General features: G+C 49.2%; 1 protein-coding gene across 7 annotated transcripts in view; it reads left to right on the top strand.

The window, feature by feature from the left end:
- The window catches only part of CACNB1 (calcium voltage-gated channel auxiliary subunit beta 1), a 46,918-nt gene extending 32,709 nt beyond the window's left edge, over nucleotides 1-14,209 (top strand). For 6 of the 7 annotated variants that reach the window (XM_083708518.1, XM_083708514.1, XM_083708515.1 and 3 more), the window contains 5 exons: nucleotides 709-818; nucleotides 3,866-4,017; nucleotides 6,068-6,163; nucleotides 7,347-7,532; nucleotides 10,275-14,209. In XM_083708518.1, the coding sequence (XP_083564644.1) occupies nucleotides 709-818; nucleotides 3,866-4,017; nucleotides 6,068-6,163; nucleotides 7,347-7,532; nucleotides 10,275-10,793 (1,063 nt within the window). In that variant the 3' untranslated portion in view covers nucleotides 10,794-14,209. Of the gene's footprint in view, nucleotides 1-708; nucleotides 819-3,865; nucleotides 4,018-6,067; nucleotides 6,164-7,346 lie in introns of all 7 variants that reach the window. The other variant, XM_083708519.1, reaches the window with a different exon arrangement.
- Nucleotides 14,210-22,571: the final 8,362 nt, after the last annotated feature.

Here is a 22,571-nt window from a genome sequence, read left to right as displayed (position 1 = left end):
TGTTCTATGATCCTTGTATCAAGATCCTGGCGCTGGAGTTAGCATAGGGGGAACCTGAATGAAGACCACAGGAAATGGAAGGGAGGGCAGATTTTCTGCCCCCCACAATAAGTTTTATGCCGTCCCCATTACCATTGGTCCGTTTCCAAATGCTTCTTCCCTACTTCCTGGACACGAAGACCAGAAACTTTTGCTAAGGTGCTCCAGTTTTTGTGAATACACAGCTAGATCCAATTGCCTTAAAAACAAAAACAAAAAAGCTGTTTTCCTAGTTCATGAAGTTGTAGGGCACTTCCAGACTGTTGCTATTTTCAGGTGGGATTCAGTCACACACCCTCAAATTCAGGCTGAGCAATTATAGTTGTTTGGGAGGTCTCGTGCCACAACCCCACCTTCCCAAAAGATCAGATATGCTGTGATAAGGAAAGTGAGGGGGGAATGCACTGCACACTGCACAGTGTGGGATGACACTTGCTTTGATGCAGTGTCATCTAACCTACCCACAAGCAAATTGGAATAAATGCTTGACAGAGAGGAAGCACCCGTAAAAACCTGAGGTTTTCAGGGATTAAGCTTTCACTAGTACTGTAGGAAGTTAGGACTCCCTGTGTTGTAGCACAGCGACAAGGATCAAACAGTCCTGGTAATCAGGGATGCCTGCAGGGAATGATCTTTGCCCCCCTGAGCCTCTACTCCTGTCTTTCACAGAATATCTATCACACGTGTGACAGCTGATATCTCCTTGGCCAAGCGCTCGGTCCTCAATAACCCCAGCAAACACACCATCATCGAACGGTCCAGCACCCGCTCTAGCCTGGGTAAGGCTGCGCTGAGACCTTGGGAGAAAAGCTTGGCTCTTTGCCATCTCTTCACATTTTCTCCCAAGGCCTTTCCCGCGTGGGAAGAGGGAGGCAAAAAGGGTGACTTTGCCTTTGTGATTGCATGGCACCTAACACCTTGCACGGCACCCGTTTTCAAAAGCTTTTCTTAACCTGCCTTTCCTCTGATCTGTATCAGCCAGGAGCTACTTTTCCTGGATGCCTCTGGGTTTCCCATAAAACTTTGCGGCAATGCCCCTTCTCTCCCTGTCCCTGGCAGAACTCCCCTTACCCGATCACGAACTTATTTATATATGTATGTATTTGTAAGCCACACTGTGTTATAAAATACCACAAGGAGGTGTACGCAGCGCTGTGCGCGTCAACCACATCAGTAAGAGATGGTTGGCAGGGAACGTCAGGTTTGAAAAGCCCGCCTGAATAACACTGTTTTTAGAAGACACTGCTCCAGCCAAACCTCTATTGGCAAGGAGTTCCACAGGGAGCACCTGTCATACTTAAATACTTGCCTCTTGGTAAAGACCAGCCAGCAGTGGTAAAGACCAGCCAGCCAGCCACCGAGGAGGAAGGAAGAGGAAGGTGGGGAAGCACTGCTGGAGACTCCCTTGGTTAGACACTGGCCAGAGAAGGGACTGGCAGCTTCAGAGTCCACCAGGGCGGCCCAACACTTGCCTCACCCTGCGTGCCGGCAACCCATGCTATGCCCCTGACAGACAGATCTCAGGGGCAGGTGGGACCAACAAAACTACCCCATTAGAAGAAAGACCTCCGTGATCTTGTTGAGCTGGGCACCAGGGCTGTTTCCGTATCATGAAATATCTGTATCCTAAGTTGGAGAGGGACACACTTGGGTGTGCTTGTGAGAGTCTCTCCCCCCACCCCACCCCCGCATCATAATGCATAGTGTGGAAACTGTTCCCAAAAGTCCAGGTTCCGGTGTCAGAAGTGTTGTCCGCATTCGAGTTCATCGTGGGATATGTTGCCATCTTGTCTAAACCTACCTCCGTGCATGGGGCAAGGATGAGGGGGAACAGGATGCTCCTTAATTAATACCTTAGCCGCCTTCTCTGTTTTCAGTCCCCCCTGCTATGGCATCAGACTTTGGGAATTCTTTTTTCTTTTTTACTGCTCCCCAACAAATCCAACTCACTCTTCTCTTTTTTTTTTCCCCTCCTCCCCCGCTTCCCACAATTTTCTTTCCCCTGTGTCTGTGCCTCCTCTTCCTTTCTCTGCTCCTGATACAGATGTCTTGGGTACGTAACCTTTAGCCCCCGCAAGCTCTCGGTTGCCTCCCCCCCCCCCAGTGCAAATTTAACTTGCTTTAACTTCCCCCTCCGCAGAATGGGAAAGATGTTGAAATGGAAAAAAAGATCGAAAACAGCTTTTCCTTCTGGGAGAGGAGGGGGGATGGGGAATTTCAAAAACACAGAACAAAAGCTCACCTACGCTTTGGCTTCGCCCAAAAGCGATAAGTTTTTTTTTTTGTTTGTTTTGAAATTCGCCCTCGTGTTTGGGAAGTGAAAAAATGGTGAGTCACTATTAGCGTTCTCACTATCTTTTCAATTGCTAGACTCTTTACCAGAGTACTGTATTTTTTTAACCTGAACTTAAAATGTGGAGTTGCTGTTGGGGCTGGAGGCTGGGGTGTGTGAATCGGAATATTAGAAATGAAAATAAGTAAATAACGTTTCTTGCTGGGGGAAATTGCTCAGGGACTGAAAAAGGAGAGGGGACTATTTTTTGTTCCGGTACAGCCTAGTTAAGAAATTTAGCTAAGCAATCTCAGAGCCCATTGATGTTAACGAGAAGAGAACTACAGGGCCGTTCTATACATCTCTACTTGGAAGGCAAGACCTATTGAGTTCAGTGGGACTTACTCCCAGGTATGCAAGTATAGGATGGCAGCCTAAATCACAAATCGGCTCCTCATTGGAACCCATGAGATATTCAAAATTCTGGGCTTTGACTGGATCATGCCCCACTTTTAACGTGAAGGTAACTAAACTTTGCAATTTATTGCATGGTTTCTTACTGAAGAAAAAGTGAGGGGCACTCAGCACAGTCCGTTGAAAGGAACTTATTGTTTATCTTTCCTCAAGGTGGTGCACGTAGTTCTCTCCCTTCTGATCCTCACAACTGTCCTGTGAGGTAGGCAAGACACTAGGCAAGACTGAAAGAGAAAGGGACTGGCCCAAGGGATTTGAATCTTGGTCTCTCCAGTCTGACCACTACGCCACAATGGAACTCATGCTGGGACCTACAGGGCCACATCCCCAAGAACACAAGATGCTCCTGGGCAGCCATACGAATCCCATATCCAGCATCCCACATGCAGAGCAGCTAGTGGACAGCCCAAAGTAGCACCCAAAGTACCTGCAGGCAATCTTTTTGGGGAGGGCAGAGCAAGGAGATTTTTGTGTGCCAACCAGCCACTTTACACATGCCTGAAGTAGAAAATCAAAATGGCATCTGCACAACACACACACATATACTTTCACTAAGGAACAACCCATGGGGATGTTTTCCTACGCAATCCCCCTTGAAATGAATGGGTGCTTCGCAGTTCCTGTTCATTTCATTGGCTCTTGCACAGGGGAACGGAATGCATTCTCCAGGCCTGGAAATTTGCCTCCCTTTTAACCATGCCCAAAATCTTGCGACCACCACCTCCCCTTGCTTTGCCATAGTTCTGCCACGATTCAAACACAGATCTGTGGACGGGGCTGACTGTTGACTATTCAGGAGCCCAAGGAATGGTTTTCTGTCCTCGGGGACAGAAGAGTTGACCTGCATATTTTTTGTTACAAGTGCAACATTTTGCATACATGCTACAACCTGTAGGGTCTTAACCTGCAAGTGAGAATAATGAATTATGGCGAAGTCTGCGCAGGCTGCAGAAGTAGAGCCTTTAATGCTAAACAGGATCTGGAATAGCAAAAGGGAGGTATGAATGGTGCTGCAGTTTCTTTGCATAGCGATGTTGACCATGTCTTCCTTTCCCTGCCGCTTGCCCTCTGCCTCAATAGCTGAAGTGCAGAGTGAGATCGAGCGCATCTTTGAGCTGGCCCGCACCCTGCAGCTGGTAGCCCTGGATGCAGACACCATCAACCACCCAGCTCAACTGTCCAAGACCTCATTAGCGCCAATTATCGTCTATATCAAGATATCCTCCCCCAAGGTGAGCAGCCTTTCTCTTTTCTTCCTCCCGATCGCACTAATGGCGCTTGGATTAGGGAAGAGGTTGGCAGAGGATCTTAGACTGTTTTGGTGTCAGATATAATTCAGAAGCCAATACGAGTGAAGGTAAGAACAGCAGATTAGAATGTACCATGTCCGAAGGCAGGGCCAGCTCAAGGCGTTTTGCTGCCTGAGGCGAAGGGCAAGATGGCACCTCCCCCAAGGCATGCACAGAAGCCAATTGGACTGACAGTTTTATCTTACTCCAATACTGGTAAAAGTATACTTCTTCAGCACTTGAGGGCAGCAGGATAATGTAGGGGACATAAGGCAGATCACATGGCACTCATAGCTCTGGCCACACACACCCTCCTCAGCAAATGCTGCCTGAGGCTGCTGCTTCACTCTGCCTCCTTTGTTGGGCCGACCCTGTCCGAAGGCTTGTATGTGTAGCTACAGGAATGCCAAGTAAACAGATCCATTGCTCATTTCCCTTGTGGGCTAAAAATGTGAGTTTGCACTGAGCAGACATACATTTATGAGTGCAAAATCCATAGTTTGGGAAGGGGCTCCCTGCCACACTTCAGATGTGCTTCAAATGCATATTTGAGTGTGTGGTAGAAAATACCAGACTCTGGGGTTTTGGGGTGGGGTGGGGCTCTTTTTCTTTTTAAGAAAAAGGCAGCCACTGCTGAAAGGCAGACAAGTGCCAAACATACATGAATATCATGTATTAGGTAAAGGGACCCCCTGACCATTAGGTCCAGTCGCAAACAACTCTGGGGTTGCGGCTCTCATCTCGCTTTACTAGCCAAGGGAGCCGGTGTACAGCTTCTGGGTCATGTGGCCAGCATGACTAAGCCGCTTCTGGTGAACCAGAGCAGCGCACGGAAATGCCGTTTACCTTTCTGCTGGAGCGGTGCCAATTTATCTACTTGCACTGCATGCTTTCGAACTGCTAGGTTGGCAGGAGCCGGGACTGAGAAACGGGGGCTCACCCCATCACGGGGATTCGAACCACCAACCTTCTGATCGGCAAGCCTTAGGCTCAGTGGTTTAGACCACAGCGCCACCCGCATCCCAGATCATGTATTAATGTAATGTAATCAACATCACTTGCAAGTTACTTCTTACAAAACCTGGCAAGTGTTAAACGACCACCGTAGGTTTCTCAGGAATCTGCCTTACACCAGTAATCAGCCCTTTGGTTAATCTAGTTCAGGGTTGTCCACAATAACTGGGAGCAGCTCTCCAGGATTTCAGACAGGCTCCTGTCCCCCCTCTACCTGGAGATGCCAGGGACCTTTGCATGCAAATTGTGTGCTCAGACACTGAGCTGTGGCCCTGCCCCTCTGCAAAAATCTTGGAATTATTAATTGTTGTATGAGGAAAAATATGTAAATCAACCCTCAAAAGATCGAGATTTCATGAGAGTTGAAGAACAGCCAGCATTTGTATGCTTCCTTCCTGCCTGTCATTTAGTTACGTATGTCCTGTTCTTGCAATCGCATTTTCAAAGTTATTTTTGCCACTATGAGAGCTAGAACTTTTAAGGCTGCGTGAGTTACCCACCTTGGACTCCTTCCTTCCAGCCTGATTATTAGGCAGAGTGAGGCAGCTGCCTCAGGCTGCTAAGTGTCATGAAACGGTAATGAATTGTCATTCATCGTGGTTGCGTTTTTTACTGCCAGGGGAGGGGGTGGTTCTGTTTCAGGTGCCAAGCAACCTGGCTAACATTGAGGCGCGATGCATTTGGATTTGGGGGTGGGAGGGAGGGAGGGAGGGAGGGTTTTGCCTACTTCTTGGGTTGATTTGATCCTGTGAGTGACAAGTCTCACTGTGTTCATGAAGGCTTCCTCCCCGGTAAGGATCGCACACCCTAAAACATTTCCTGAGGCTAAGTCCTTGTTAGGCTAGCTGCAGTGATGTGGCGGATTAGGGACAGGAGCACCCTTGGGGCAGGGCCCTCCTCCTTTCCAGTCCTGTTCCCGGCCCCCTTGGGCACCCTAACATTTCTTCTCTCCCTCTCCCCCAATGTCTTTACCCAACAGGTGCTGCAGAGACTGGTGAAATCGAGAGGCAAATCCCAAGCCAAGCACCTGAATGTGCAGATGGTGGCATCGGACAAATTGGCGCAGTGCCCCCCTGTGAGTCCTGTGCTACATCTCCTTCATGCTCTTTTCCAGCCCATTTCAACCTGGTGTCCTCCTGACTACACCTCCCATCAAGCCCCTGCTGGTGCAAACTCCTGCTCATTTGATACACACACACACCAATGCAAGCACTTGCGCTGCCTTCCGAAAGCCGGGTAAAGGAGGTGCTGAGCTTTGGGGAGAAGGCATGAGGGCTCTGGCTGGGTCTTAGAGTCCTCCCTCCTCCTTCCCAAAGCCTAGTACTTTCCTGGCTTTGGGAAGCGGGGTGGGAGGGCTCTAGGACCCTGCCCATAGCCTTGCACCTCCTTCCCTAAGCCTGGTGCCTCTCTCAGCTAAATTTGGGAAGGCAGTGCAAGGGCTGGGTGTGTGTGTCCAATTTTGGCCTCGTTCCCCTCTCCCACACAACAAGGCAGTGTGCGGCCTGCAGGTTCCATGTGAAAGTACTCTTGCGGCCCACTTGGTATGAAAAGTTGGCCTGCCCTGATCTATCTCCATATTGCCTACACCAGGGGTCTGCAACCTTTAAGACAAAAAGAGCCACTTGGAACCGTTTCCGAAGAAAAAAAACTGGGAGCCGCAAAACCATTGCGACATTTAAAGCAAATATATCTCTGGAGCCGCGATCTGACAGCGGGCGGGCGGGAAGGTGACGTCGGGACGGTGCATAACTAACGCACGCACCGCCCCCATGCAACGTCACAGCCAGTACAGCGCCCGCCACAGTGGGGAGTGTCGGGGAGCACAATGTGCCTCCTCCCCTCGCTAGTATCCGCCCCGGAGCCGCGGCAAAGGTGTAAAAGAGCCACATGCGGCTCCAGAGCCGCGGGTTGCAGACCCCTGGCCTACACTGATGGCCGTGGCTGTCCAGGGTTTCAGACAGGGAGTCCTATCTGGAGATGCCGGGAATTGAACCTGGGGTCTTCTGCATGAAAGGCAGGTGCTCTACCAATAACCCTTGGCCCTTTCCCAAAATTGTGGTCCAGCAACATCTGGAGGGCCACAGGTTCCCCACCCCTGATTTAAGCAGATGCTACACAATCATTATGCCAGCCCACTAGCGACTACCATTGCAACCCTATCCAACCCATGCCTCCACTCCTGGTCCCCTGCACCTATCATTCTATACTCGCTCACAGGGCTAATTCCTTCCCATTCCCCGTCCTCTCTGTCTCTGCAGGAGATGTTTGACATTATCTTGGATGAGAACCAGTTGGAAGATGCCTGCGAACACCTGTCCGAGTACCTCGAAGCCTATTGGAAGGCCACGCACCCTCCCAGCAGCAACCCGCCCAATCCGCTGCTGACCCGCACCATGGCGACGGCTGCCTTGGCTGCCAGCCCCGCCCCGGTCTCCAACCTCCAGGTACAAGTGCTGACCTCGCTCAAGCGCAACCTGGGGTTCTGGGGAGCGAGGGGCAGCCTGGACCAGGGGCTGAGCGGAGCTGTCCGGGTGGAGGAGCACGAGCTGTAGCTTTCCGGGAAACCCGAGATAGTTGTTCGGAAATGAAGAAACGAGCACAGGGAAGCCTTGCTAAGGAGGGCTCCCCTTACCTACAAAGGACTTGTCAGTGCTGCTGTTCAGTCAAGGCGATCTCTCTCTTTCGCCTCCCTGCCCCTTCTCCGAAGCTGTCCTGCTAAAGTACACACACAAACACCCCTTTCCCCCGCAATCTGACTTTGATTAAAGGATGACCTCGGCGAGTCACCAGCACATCTCTCCCGCCCTACACCCCACCGTCTCTTATCTTTCGAGCAATGCTTCCTGGGGACATCAGAGAAGCGTCTCAGCTAGGAAAAGTGGGTTTGTCGTTTAGGGCAGGTTCTGTGGGCTGCTCTAAACCAGATCTAAAATGGCATCACAAAGGAAGGATTTTTCTCCACCTGCTCATGGGAAAGAAGTCAGTTGGCCTTCCAGTGTGCTGTGTGAATGCAGAGCCTGGTTTTCAGCAGGGGCAGGTCCATTATGCTGCCGAGTTGCCCTCAAAGACCCATTTTGGCCCTGCAAGTAGTGCCTTCCCCCCACTCTCATCTGCCACACATTCTTTGTTCCGTTCTCTTAACACACAGGGTGAATTTGGGCAACTGCTTCACAATCCACTTTTCTAACAAGCAGTGATTTCCAGTCACCAAGTGGCCGGAACCCACTGGACTAAAGGGTTCTGTAAGGTCACAGGGTTTGTACAGGGCCCCACTTTGGATAATCGGCAACATCTGGCAGGAGCATCAAGTCTATGACCTTATGGATCCCTTCACAATAACCATGGTCTTCTGAGTTTCTGCCACCTAGTGACAGGAAGTCATATTTCTTGGGGGAGCAGTTGTGGCTGCAGTAGATCGCATTGGTGGTTATACTCATCAGGATAACCTTGTCCGCTGGATTCCCATGACCTCAGTGCAAAGCATTTACTGGCAGGCAAAACCATATTGTCAGAATCTCACCGCCAGAGGTGGGTGACTTTTTACATTGACAGTGCCCCGCATCGTTGCGTAAACCTTGGCCAAGCCAAGGACCGATTGCCAAGCATAGCAAGCTGAACAGAGCTCCATCAAACTCATCTCTCTTGTGAGCTAAAAAGAAGAAGAAGTTTGCATTGAGCAGAAATAGATTTATTACTGCAGAATCCACTTTTTTGCTTGGGTGGCGTGATGCCTGCCCATTGTTCAAATGTGAATTTGGACATGCTTCAAATGCATGTTTGGGTGTATGATGGGAAACCCTATGCTGTTTCTGTTGTGTCACCTTTTTTTTAAAAAAAAGGGCAAACTCTGAAGTGGTTAAACAGAATTGACCACCATTCCCCCAAAGGTGTTTAGCTGTCAATAAGTTTACCACCTTCACATCTGGCTCCCAGTGCTGTTTTATTGCATGGCATGGTAAGTGACTGCTGCTGCTGCTTTTACATATAAATAACAGCAGGTGGTCCAGCTGATCAGCACAGGTGGTTCTGTATGTGTTCTGTGTGATGCTAACTCTCTATCTTCTTATGTCTTAACTAACTGATGAGTTCTCAAACAGGGTGATGATGAGCCTCTCTCTTAACATGGTGCAAAGCAGTTAACCATGGGAAGCCCCAATTTCTCTATAACCTTGGAGGAGGCGAAGGGGTAGCTTGAGATGCAAGTTGCCACCTCTTGAAACCATATTTTGCTGCAGGGATGGGGAACCTGATGTTGTTGGACTCCAAATCCCATCAGCCCCAGCCACCACAGCCAGTGGCCAGGGAGAGCCCCAGGCTCCCCATCCCTGCTCTATTCTATACATTGTGCTCTACACCACGCATAGAATGCCATGCCCAAAGAGCAATTTCAGACAAATGTGACAGATCACCATTCTGAGGATCTCTGCCTGGAACTGTCCCAAACTCCCCGTCCCCCCCCATCTCCCTCTTTTGCAAGTGTTTTTTGGCTTCTGCTAGTAGGGATGGGGAAGACATTCAGTTCAATTCGCATTTGAAGCCAAAACCCTAAGAAATTTGCACTTTCCGAAACAATTCAAGAACCGAAACGCAGCCAGCCTTCAAGATTCACACTTGCACAAATTTGGCACTTGAACAAAGATTGCAAATATCTGTGCATTAGGGGGACACGTGCACAATATATTAGTGAAAATAACACAGTAAAATGCATTCTGTTAGGAGAAATTGCTTACAACGATGTGTCCGTTAATCTAAACTCAGTACAAAAAAAGGTTTATTAGGAGAAATTTGCACCAACCTGTTGGAGACATTTTATGAGGATTTAAAAAAACAACAACCTTCAAATGGCTGTAGAAATGTAGAGATCTGAATTTGAGATGGGGGAAAGTGAGGAGCTGAAATCAATGGATCTTTCCATCCCCATTTGCGAGGGGGGGGGTCTAAAATCCATGCTTTTTTGTTCTTGTTTTTGACTTGCTTAACTCCCAGGTCCAGAAAAATTGTCTGTCTTTGAAGGGGAAACTTTCCCTTAGATTTCATGAGGTTTGCCAGGCCGGAGTTTGAGAGCCCCTTGTGCTAACCTGTTTTGGGGTGCTGCAGCTGCTGCTGCTGTGTCGTGGCCGCACTAACTCTTGTCTCCTTTCTCCCTTTCTCATGCATGGTGTGTGGTGAATGCCTCTTTCCACCAGGGACCCTACTTAGTGCATGGGGAGGAGCCGCTCGACCCAGAGCACACCAGCCTGCACGACTATGCGGGGCAGCTGGCTGGGCATGGCCAGATCCGTGCTGCGCCGCCTCCCTCCCACTTTGCCGCCCGGGGCCTTTCCCGCCAGGACACCTTTGATTCGGAGACGCAGGGCAGCCGCGACTCTGCGTACACTGACCCAGCAGATTCCTGCATGGACATCGAAACCGACCCCTACGAGGAGCCGGAGCCTTGTCGCGCCCACTGCCTGGGCCACCGCCGCCTCCAGGGGTCCTGGGAACCTGAGGAGCCAGAGCAGCAACGGGGCCACCTCCGGGGGCACCGCCACCCCCAGCACCAGGGCTCCTGGGAGGCCGAGGAGCCCGACCGGCAAAACCACAACCGGTCTCTTCGCGGGCACGGCAAGGGGCGGGAGCGCTATTGCCAGAGCGAGGAGGAGGAGGGCTTGCGCCGCAACCACAACGACGTAGAGGACTGGGCGCGAGATGCCTATATCCGCTAAGGCCCTGAGGGGCAGGGCTTTTATCCACTGAGGGAGAGGCCTCTTCCCATGCAGAGCCTTGGGGACAGGAGCTGTCTTCAGTTGCCTGGCACCCGGGGGCAGGTCCAGCCTCTCCGGAGGATTGTCCTTCACCCACCAAGCGGTTTGTGGGCAGGCATATAGCGTTTGCGCCTCAGAAGCAGCGCCGTCGCTGGCCAGGTCTGTGCGTGAACTCCCTTTCCTTGCCACCCTTTTCTAGGGACACCCCCCACCCCCCCACCCGCCCCTCTGCCTTGCCATTTGTGCCAACAACCTCTTGGACCACCCTCGTCCTGCCAGCCAGCCAGCCAGCACTGCCTGGCCTTTTCCCTCAAGGTCACAAATAATCACATATACCTTAAATAACGAAAGCTCCCCTCTCTCCTCAGAGGCCCCCTCATGGACCTGGAGAGGGAGAGGGCCAGTCTCCACTGGTGCCTGGAATCACCCCAACACTTGGGTGGCAGCTGAGGTAGACCAGTTGACCGTGTGCTTGCTGGCTGCCCCTCCTGAGATCCTGCGTGCCTCGCCCCATGCAAGGCCAAACTGCTCCCAAATGAAGAATCCGGCCCTCTCCCCTCTATAGGTTTACACCATCATAGATCTCTTTCTTTGCCTGTCTCATGGTGCTTTCCTGGCCCAACCGCTGGGGTGCGGGTGGGTGGGATGGAGGAGAGGCAAGGGGAAGAGTAAAAACCATCTTCTAGTTTTCTGTCATAGGATCAGCTTCTCTGCCAGATCCTCTCCAGTGCCTACGAAAGAGAAATCCAACCCCGGCCACCTTAAGCTCTCCGGTCCAACCCATCCTCCAGTGCCTCAGCTCACGACCCTCTTGGATGTATGTTACCTGCTGGGCAGATCCTGGGCATGCAGGGTGTGTGCATGTGTGTGTGTTGTTGTGTGCCGCGCTTGGCAGGGAGAAAGGCTCCGGACTGTCCGTGTTCATAACCAGCTGTGGTTTTGCTCTTAATGCTGAGTTTGGAAACCTCTTTCCAGCACGTGTGATAGTTTGGCCTGGGGTGTTTCGCAGGTGAAAAGTAGAAAGGTATTGCCACCATTCTGAAACCAGAGAGGTGAAGTGATCATTCCTGACTAAAAATGGCCGCCTGCCTACATTTGCTGAAAGTGTGCCGCCTTCTCTCACAGCAGAAAACTGAATCCATCCCACTGTTGCCTCTTCCTTTCGGAGGGTTGTCGTTGGGTTAGAATTTCCCTTTCCATCAAGACTCGGGGAAACCAGCCTGTCTCTGTCTTGCAAAATCAGACTCCTCGGGAGTTTTGCCAGTGTGTGTTGAGGGGAGCCAGTAGCAATTGCTGCTGTGCGTGGTTCTTGTATATCTCCAGTTCAAGCACATGGCTCCCACTGGAAAGAAATGAACGGTGGGATGGATGGAGTGGGCTGCACAGCCGTTAAGTGCAGTCCTTTACCTGACACCACTGACCCCTCCTGTGCCTGCTTTGGAGCTCGGGACCAAGTGGATCTGCGGAGGCTGTGGGTGGCCTTCAGCCTAGATATTTTGTCCCTCCCTCTATAAACCCCAGAGGGAAAATATAGCTGTGGCTGCTTCTCCAAATGTCAGCAGTACCCAGTAGGTTCCAGCTTACCCAGACTCAGCTTTTGGGCTCTGCTCTTGTGCCAAAATCTGCCCTTAGGTGCAAAGGCCACACTTTTGAAGGCTGACCCTTCACCCTTGCTCAGAATGTAACTGACGCCCTTGACATCTGAATGCAACACACTTCTGGAGTTTGCCTTTTTTTCCAGACATCTGACAACTACGTTCCACCTTCTCTTGAGGCTGCTAAGATAGGGTTTCGGGTAACTGGGGTGCTTTTTGTTTTTGTTTGTTTAGCGATGTACGTTTTATTCGTGGCATAATTCCCACAAGGCTCCCTGACCCAACTGAAGCCCATCCTCTGTTTCCATCATTCCCTTCTTCCCCTGTGTGGTTGGTTTGTAGCTGACACACTGGGTGCCCCAGTCTCCATTAAAACAGCACTGCTGACTTTAGCATGAATGTAAAATTATTTGAGGTGAAGAAACTGGAAACTTGATTGTCAGGCAGAAAATAGCATGTGAAACATGGCCTTAGATCAGCCCTTCAGGCCTTACCTGGGCTAAAGCTCTAGAGAGCTTGGCATATTCAGCTAAGTGGGAGAAAAAGACCCTTAATGTGGCCTATGACCTAATCTACAAGTGCACCTGACAGGAACATATGAGGGATGTAAAATTAAAGAAGGCAAGGTACAAGACTAATTGCTAATGAGAAATGCAGGTTGGAAATTGGAAACCTTGCTGGCGTGGGGTGGAGCCTGCCCTTGTTGCCAGGAGGACAATGGACTTGATATCTTCCTGTTCTTTTTCAGCTACAGTGAATCCATCCTCTTCCCCAAAAAATCAATTTGTAATTCCCACAGACATTGCCAGATACTGTTGGTTCTACTGTTGGGGGTGGGGGCGATATTCTGTTAGGGTTGCTGGTGTTGTTCCCATATTTTAAGCTGCTGTCCCTTATCCCAGAGCCTTGTACATCCACCGCACTTTAATGGACATCCTTTATATCAAACGCCGCAGTTCAAAGCGTTGCTTGTTTTCGAAATATTGACCTGGGAGCCTTGGAAGTCCTTTGCGTGTTGAGACATAAAAGACCTTGGAGACAGGAATAGAACACCTGAGTTCCTTAGGTCCAACTTAGCTTTAGGTTGTTTTGTTTTGTGCCATGACCAGGGGATTTAAAATACAAAAGGACAAAAGTGGACCTGGTACACCTTCAAGTTGGCTTCTACAGTGGATTTCACATGTCTGTCTCTCCCCTACTGTTTTTAAGAGATACAAATTCACAAGGTCAAGTGCTCTCTACACAACGTTCTCTCCCCCCACCCCCCGAAACTCAGCCTTTCTTGTTAGGCGAGAGTTGTAAAAGACCAGCAAAGAAAAATATGGCAAAGAGGATTTGAACAATGAGAAAAGTGAATTTGTTGCTTAACAAGTTAATTTAAGAGAGTTTATTTTATATTATTTATTCTTAGTATTTTTCCGTGGGGTAGGGATTCCTTGGCCAAACTTGAATTCTTTGTAGTAAATAGCTTCACCAGAAACCCTTATAACTGGAGGTACTGCATAAAGTGGGGAGGCATTTTCAAGAATGTGCTACTGAGTTTTCAGATAATGAAGCATGACCAGTCCCATCCCCTGGCTTATATTTGCATATTTGCATATTTTATTCTCCACTTTGGGTTGTTTTGTTGTTTAATTTGGGGGGTTGGGGGGTAGAGAAGGCTATTGGATATAGAGAATAAATTCTGCCATGTTTCTGCCTCGCCATTATTACAATTGATTTTTCAGTGCTCCAATGACCCAGCCCCATTACCATGGGAATAAAAGTATTTTATAAAATGCACTTTGACATTTTTATTGAGATGTGGAAGAACAACAAAATGCACGCACACAAACACAGCCCCCAAAGGAGGGAGTGCTGGGGTGTTGTTTCAAATATCCAGACCTTTCCCTGTGTGAAAAAAAATACCTCACACAGAAAAGCAACCTGTACATCGGTAAACATGTGAACCAGCAATGTGAGTATTTTAAGGGTACTGATGTGTCAAGAAATCCAAGCTGCTACACAGCAATCCCCCGGAAGGGTGGCTGTTGTAGGGGGTGGCTGTCAGAAAAGCAATGTGAGACTACCTTTAATGACAAGTGCTATTGCAATGTATGACCTTGTGAACATGACCTTGCCTCTGATTCTTATCTAGATGAAATGCCATTCACATTCAGGCTTAGCAAAACTGCAAGGCTTGTGGAAGTGTAAAAAAAAAAGAGAGAGATGTTTTACAGAGAACCCTAAGAACCCTAAGAGAGTCAAAATGCACAATGATGCCTGAGTAGGCGTGCAAAGTACAGTGGTACCTCGGGTTAAGTACTTAATTTGTTCTGGAGGTCCGTTCTTAACCTGAAACTGTTCTTAACCTGAAGCACCACTTTAGCTAATGGGGCCTCCTGCTGCTGCCATGCTGCTGGAGCACGATTTCTGTTCTCATCCTGAAGCAAAGTTCTTAACCCAAGGTACTATTTCTGGGTTAGCAGAGTCTGTAACCTGAAGCGTATGTAACCCAAGGTACCACTGTAGATTGATGTGGAGGGGGCACAAGAAGGGAGGGAAAATGGAACACAATATCCCCAAAGAGGTCATTGTTGGCTGCAACCCTAAACAGGATTACTCCATACAGCAACGTTTTACTTACATACGTGTGTGCACCACCAGAGCATTCCAAATTTTTCATGTCGGTGAAACACTTTTTAGACATGCATCATTTCGCTGCACAGTGATTCTGTTTTACTAGCAAACCGGAGGTTAAACTAAACCCTTTCGAGCCCCAGGAGGAGCGTGACGCATCTACACACTGCAGCTGACACACTAATGTGTTTGGAAAGCTCTGGTGTAACCCTACTCTGTGCACAGGATTGTTTTGGGCATGGAAGTGAATGTACATAGTTCACAGGTGGAGACATTGCCTTTGTGATGCTTCCACCACAACACCCCTTTCAAACTCAAGCACAGGGCAGAGTGTCTGCGGAGGAAGAAGGGAAGCTCTGCAGCTCAGGGGTGGGGCATCTGCCTAGCCTGTCGAAGGTCCCATGTTCAATCCAGGTAGGGCATCTCCATTTTGTCTGCACCCAAGCAGCTCTGGCGTACACGCTCTCAATCTGTATACACGCTATATACATCTGAAGCACATTCTTTTCCTCAAAGAATTCTGGTCACTGTAGTTTGATAACGGTTGCTGGGAGCTGTAGCCAAGTGAGGGGTAAACTACAGTGCCCAGAATTCTTTGAGGGAAAGAATGTGGTTTGAAGGCATAGTGTGTAGTACACAGCCTAGTTTCCTCTAAGCCTAGTGTTTCAGTTTTTCCTCACATGTGACCTCACATTTCTACTTCAGCTTTCCTTCCTCCAAAGCTGTACTGTCTGGCTACCTGCCCCTGCTCCAGTAAGGCCAGTGAGCACAACCTTTGGCCACCACCCATTTTACTCCTTTCCTTCAGCTACCCCAACCTTCTTGGTGCCTGTCTTCCACTCTCAGCTGCCCAGGCCGCAGCCTTCCTACCCAACACACTTGCCTGGTATCCATATTTCCCCTTGCAGAGCTACAATTTCCAGAGCAGTTTAACAAGTAATCCCTTTCCGTACAGGACTCTTGAGAATTGTAGCTCTGTAAGGGGAATAGGGGCCTTCTAACAATTCTCATTGCCTTTCACGAACTACAGTTCTCAGAATTCTTGGGGGGGGGGGTATGTGTCATGAAATGGTATCATAGTGCTTTAAATGTCATGTGGCCTTGGTGGCAGTATGTCTCAGAATACCGTCTGCTGGGGTGCGTGGCCAAACTACATTGCCATCGCTATTGGTTGGTTAGGATGTTCAGCCCAAACCCAGCCCCCACAACACACCCGATTACAGCAAAGGTGGCGCTGGTTAAATCAGACCCCCCTCCCCCAAGTCCAAATCCAGCACCCCGTTGCATACAGAAGTCTTGCGCTCCACAGACCTGGACGGAGCCACATTGGATTTAATGAAAACAGCAAGAATGCCTGAACCTCTGTGCTCGGGACTTCAACTTCCCCTGGTGTTTTCTGGTAAGTACTGCTGCTAAACTATTTTTTGTTTTCACTAGAAGATTTTTCTTGGGTAACGAAAGTACATACAGCATCTCTGTTGTCAATTCATAGTATCAGCTGCAATTAAGTGTGAGACCTTATTGTGTGTCAGGCTCTGAGGCGTGGGGATCAGCGGGAGTGGCCCTCTAGGAGGCTGAGGCAGACAAAGGCCCACAGCCCAGCTCCCTAGCTGGCCAGGTGGGGCTCGCTAGCTCTGGAGGAGGGGTGTGATTCCTCAGCTGGAGCAGGCTTAGAACAGGTGAGGGTCACCTGCCTCGTCAAGCCCAGGTGCTGCAATCAGCCTGCAAAGTACAAAAGGGAAGCAGAGCTGAGGGGCTGGGTCTGATCAGCCGCCCATGGTGATGGGCAGATTGGATGCTCTAGGGTCTGTGGGACTGTGCTTTAGTTTGGATTTTGGACATGTGGATTGATTTTGGACTGGAGACTTGACAAACTGACTCACTGCCCAGTAGGCCAGGGCTTCAGAGCTGGGTGTAGCTGGGACTGGGACACACCAAGCGAAGCAGGGGATCAGGAAGGAAGTACTCACAAGGTGATGGAGGAAGGTGAGGGGAAGGAGATCAATGCACCGGAACCAGAACAGCAAGACCCGTCACCAGAACCAGAGGGGGCCCTGTCCCCATGAACATGCGCTGTGAGGTGTAGGAGCTGCAGGAGTGGCCTTCTAGAAGGCTGGGGCAAACAAAGGGCCACAGCCCAGCTCCCTAGCTGGCCACCTGGGGCTTGCTAGCTCTGGGAGGAGAGGTGTGACTCCTCAGCTGAAGTAGGCTTGGAGCAGGTGAGGGTCACCTGCTTCTTCAAGCCCAGATGCTGCAATCAGCATGCAAAGTACAAAAGGGAAGCAGGGCTGAGGGGCTGTGCCTGCTCAGCTGCCCATGTTGAGGGACCTCAGCATGGATGCTCCTGGGCTTCTATGGGACTGTGCTTTGGGTTTGATTATGGACTGTATCTTGACTGCTGGACTTCAGACTTGACTACTTGGATTGACCTTGGACTGTGTTTCCTGACCTCTGGACTTTGCTTGTGTGAATTGACCTCTGGACTTGGCATACTGACTTGCTGCCAGGTAGGCCAGGGGTTGAGGACATGTTTCTTTCAACAGCATGAATGACACGCGGGGCGGGGGCAGTGGCGTAGGGTGGGTTGTCAGCACCCGGGGCAAGGCAAGTAATTTGCGCCCCCTAACCCATGGATTTGCGCCCCCTAACCCATGGATTTGCACCCCCTAACCCGTGGATTTGTGCCCCCTAACCCTAACCCCATATGTTGCGCCCGGTGCGGACGGCCCCCCCTGCACCCCCCACGCTACGCTACTGGGCGAGGTGTGTGTGGGCAACAGTCCCTAGATGGTAACACAAAGAAGCAGGAAAGTTTCCTCCCAGTGGCGGAGGAAGGGGAGTGCAGATGGTGTCATCACTGAGGGGAGGGTGACAAAATGACAAAAACATGAGTTTAAAAAAATAAAAATTGGGCTCACAAAACCTTTTAGTTCTGTCAACAAACGTAGCTAAACACGACTGGCATTGGGCGCCACATCACAGGGGCCGGCAATTACCGCCGGGCCTGCAGCATGCCCAAGCCACACGTGTCTCCTGGGAGTGACATGGTGGCTTGGGCGCCTGCAGGCTGTGCTCAGCCTGAAACTGGATTAGGCCGCCACAACTGCTGTTTGCTATAGAAAAGCCATTCACACAATTCCTGTATGAGTGTTGTCTCTAGCTCAGACCCCCGAAAGACATACCCTCCCACATTTCTTTGATGAAAATAGGGATGTCCTATTCCATAATAATAATAATTTTATTCCTTATACCCTGCCCATCTGACTGGGTTGCCCCAGCCACTCTGGGCAGCTTCCAACATATACTATGTATATACATAATAAAACATTAAACATTAAAAAAAAAAATGCTTCCCAACACAGGGTTGCCTTCCAATGTCTTCTAATCTCCTTGGCGCGGGAGTCACATACCTCTGTACCCTCCAACATTTATCTGATGAAAATAGGGACGTTATTGGGAACAGTGGGACATTCTGGAACCAAACCAGAAGCCAGGATGGCTTCTGTAAATCAGGACTGTCCCTGGAAAATAGGGACACTTGGAGAGTCTGCCAGAAGAGAAGCTCTCATAAATGCCCCACTCTAGCTATGCCCTGGGGACTCTTCCCCCCTGTGCTGTCCCCGAGAATTGTTGTAACTGCTAAGGCACAAGGTTGAACGACGTTATAAAAACATTCATGTACTGATTCAGCTCTGTGGTTTTGGTTTTTTTAAAAAAAAAATGGCAAGGTGTACCCTGCCTCCACAATTGTCCTTGTATTAGCTCTCCTTTCGGCTGCCTTATTAACAAGCTACGTTTGTCCTGCATATCCTGAAGTGGAAAGAGTCTAGCATCAGCCCAAGAGGTATTTCTGACTCTGGCACCTCTCAAGAGAATTGTCAAGTTTCTCAAGCAGTTGCTGAGCTGAACTGCCCAAGCACAGGCTTCAAAACAGAAGCAGATACTGACAGTTGGAACTGCTGGGTTCATGCAAATTCTCAAAGCCTCCTCTGTGGCTTCACTGCTTTCCTTTGCACTGGGAATGGGGGGGGGGGGGCGAATATTTGGTCCTGTTTGTATTTCCAGCTGAATTGATCAAATCCACACTTTACAACACAACATGGCAACGGAAACACGGGCAGTCCTCCAAATTCACACTTAGTCTTGCGATGCACTTTCCCAACCATTGTTTACAAAAATGCATGTATTAGGGGGAGAAAGAAAACGTTTGGAGGGGAAAAGAACATACAAAATTGAATTGTATTGGGAAACACTGTTTGGGCAGGGGAAGTGTGCATTGGTCAGAGCTACAAAGGTATGTTTATAAGGAGAAATTTGAGCTGAAATGCTGAATAATTCTCATGAGGATTTTAAAAAACAAATAGAAAATTGCTGCAGGAACATGGAGAACTGAATTTAAGATGGGAAAAATGAGAACTCAGGAGAACCAGAACAGACAGGTCTTTCCATCCTTGCCCCACGGTCACCTCTGTTGATCCAAGTACTGTATTTGGATGTGGGCAAGGGTGGAATCGCATTTAATGCCTGCAAACTAAGGATTAGCAGTCTGTGGCCCTCCAGTTATTGCTGGTGTCCAGCACCCATCAGCCGCAGCCGTCATGGTCAATGGGCATGTAACCCAACAAAATCTGGAGGGCCGCAGGTTCCTCCTCACTTCTGCAAATGTCACTCATCTCTCTGGTTAGGTACAATTGTGACTTCATGCTAATCACACATACAAAGAGGGAGGACCAAGAGGTTTGGTAAAGCATTGGGCACTCCCTGCGTCCAGTGTCGTACATATTGCCCCCAACAGCACCTGGGCCCATGGAGGTGCATGCCATTTCTAGTAAACCCCATTCGCTTCGCAGAGCTACAATTCCCAGAGTTCACCTGGGAAGAGGTATGGATTGTTCAACCATTCTGAGGACAGTAGCTTTGTGAGGGGGATAGGGGACTCCTAACAACTCCTAGCACCCTTCACAAACTACAGCTCCCAGAATTATTTGAGGGGGAAGCCATGAAGTGGCATCACAGCGCTTTAAACATATGGTGTGAATGTGTCCTTAATTACACAGACACACACACAAACACTGCTTTTTTCTAAAAAGAATGTTGGGGTACTCTCATTTTGACTCAAGAAAATCACCATTTATAGTTCAAATTGGGGGAAATAAATACAGCAAATGGTCAAAAATACAAAGATTCACAAAATGTTTAGGAGTATGTGTACCCCTGCACCCCCCCCCCGAAAAAGCACTCTGTTTGTGTATACACACATACTGCTTTTCCCCCTATAAAAATAAGTGCTGGTACTCACCATGAAGTTGTTACATTAAGTGCCACACTTTTTAACAACAAAAAGAGGTGCCAGTACTGCATATCCTTGAGCACCCCCTTTAAGAAAGCACTTTTAAATTATCGGTGGTACTTTCTTCTTTACCTAATAGTTAATATGTTCCTTCTGGGAAAGCCAGGCAGATGTACTCTGCTCCTGACTTCTCTCCAACCTACTAGAAATCCAGCTCCATGGAATCAGCACAAGCGAGTAGTGTTTGTTGGCACAGGAAATTATATGCTCAACTTCTGCTCTCTCAGCCCATGCTTTTGCTACAGACAATGGAGAGAAAACTGTGAAGCTAAGCCAAACCTCAGCTGGTGCTGGACACAGCTGACGGATGGCCAGCCAGCCAAGAGCCACTCAAAGAAGTTATCCAGCTGTCGTCTAGCAGTTTCACTGGGGATTATTATGGTGGGGTGGGGGTGTAAAAGAATGCATAGGGGTATGGTTTATTGGCTGAAATCCAGGCGTTGATCCCATCCTATTCCTCAGGGCTGTGGACATTTAATTATGAATAAAATTAAGGCCCCTGTTTGTTTAATCTCAGCCCAGTGTGGTGCCCAGACACAGCTTCTGAAACAGGAAGACAGGCTCAGGAAGAGAGGTGCTCCATACGGAGAGCTTATCTCCACCCCACCTTGTCGTGGCTTGAAATGGACACACACAGGTGAATTTTCCCAACACCAGTCACAGGGGTGGTCAGAAGGTAGATGATGATCCATGAACTGATCACCAGCCCAATTTCTGGGGGTGGGGAGGAAGAAGCTCTACAGCAGGCACCCCCAAACTTGGCCCTCCAGCTGTTTTGGGACTAAAACTCCCATCATCCCTAGCTAACAGGACCGGTGGTCTGGGATGATGGGAATTGTAGTCCCAAAGCAGCTGGAGGGCCAAGTTTGGGGGTGCCTGCTCTACAGAATTTCCATGGGGGAAGGGCAGTGCTCCAGTGATTTGCAGACTGCTTTATCGCCATTCCCCATGCCATAATCAAATTTAGCAAAAGAACAAATCTTTGCCACTTGAAGTTACCACAGAGCATCTCCTAAGTATCACAGGTTAGGTAGAAAATAAACATGATGCTAACTAGTCAATAGAAATGTATAGAAGTCTGCGCATCCAAAGGACAACATAATTTAATTCAGAAATTACAACTGGGGGCTTGCAAAAAATAAGTAAATTGTAGTCTGGAGTGCTCCTGTGCAGGATACTCCATTTCATTCCAATCCCAAGCCGACCAGCATTTAGAATACTCCATTCTGCCAACAGTTGTTCAGCATTTTGTAGTCACTGAGCGTGCCCACCACCCAGTCTTCACTCTGGTACCTCCTACTGATGTGTGTGAGTGGTGCCATTTTGTGTACATACAGACCGGAGAGCTGAGATCACTACAAGTACATATGCCTCATATATGTGCTCCAGTACAGTAGGATAGGTTGCTGGTCCATTGCACTTTTGTGCATATTCCCATCTGGCTTGTGGATTGTGCAGTGGTGGAGGCGGCTCAGAAAAAACGGCACATGTGAAAACTGGGGAGGGAGAAAGAGAGACATGAAGGCGAAGCTGAAAGCCACGGTGTGACATAGACACACACACATGCAATGCACAGAATCTGGACTGGGGTTGAAATTTTCGCTCAGCCCTGAAGCACGCAAGCTGCTTTTCAGCAAACCACAGGTTCTCAGCTTATCCTGCTTGATAGCGTTGTTCTGAGGATAAAACAAGATTATTTCAGTGCATGCCATCCCAGGCTCTTTGATGACGATGCCACCAGGGCATGCCTTCGTGGGTCGAAATCTAGGGCTGCACTCAACAGAAGAACCGGTAGCCTCCCCCCAACTGGGGGAAAAACAACCCCATAGCAGTGCTGGCTTACTGAATCTTGAAGTGGAATCATAACATTGGAAGGAACCTCCAAGATAACCTAGTGGTCCACCCCCTGCTAGTGCAGGCAAAGCACATTGCCATTTGAAGTGTGTAAGTAACGCCATTACAACGTCTAAAATTGCCTAGATGCACCACTGCTCCTTGGAGGAAAGATAAGACGCAAAAAGAAGAAGTGCTAATGATGATAAAAGGCAAGGGGGGGGGGGAAGAACCAAGTAAGGCTATGCAGCTGGATCAGCCAGTCAGTTTAGAAACGTATCTGCAGGTCTGAAGCCTATTCCTCTGGGAAAGTGTCGGGAAGTAAATGCAGCACTTAAAAGG

Source organism: Podarcis gaigeae (genome assembly GCF_964106915.1).
Source record: "Podarcis gaigeae genome assembly, chromosome: 13".
NCBI classification, from domain to species: Eukaryota; Metazoa; Chordata; class Lepidosauria; order Squamata; family Lacertidae; genus Podarcis; species Podarcis gaigeae.
The sequence above is the reverse complement of the archived record's forward strand: the minus strand, read 5'-3'. Positions and strand labels throughout refer to the sequence as shown.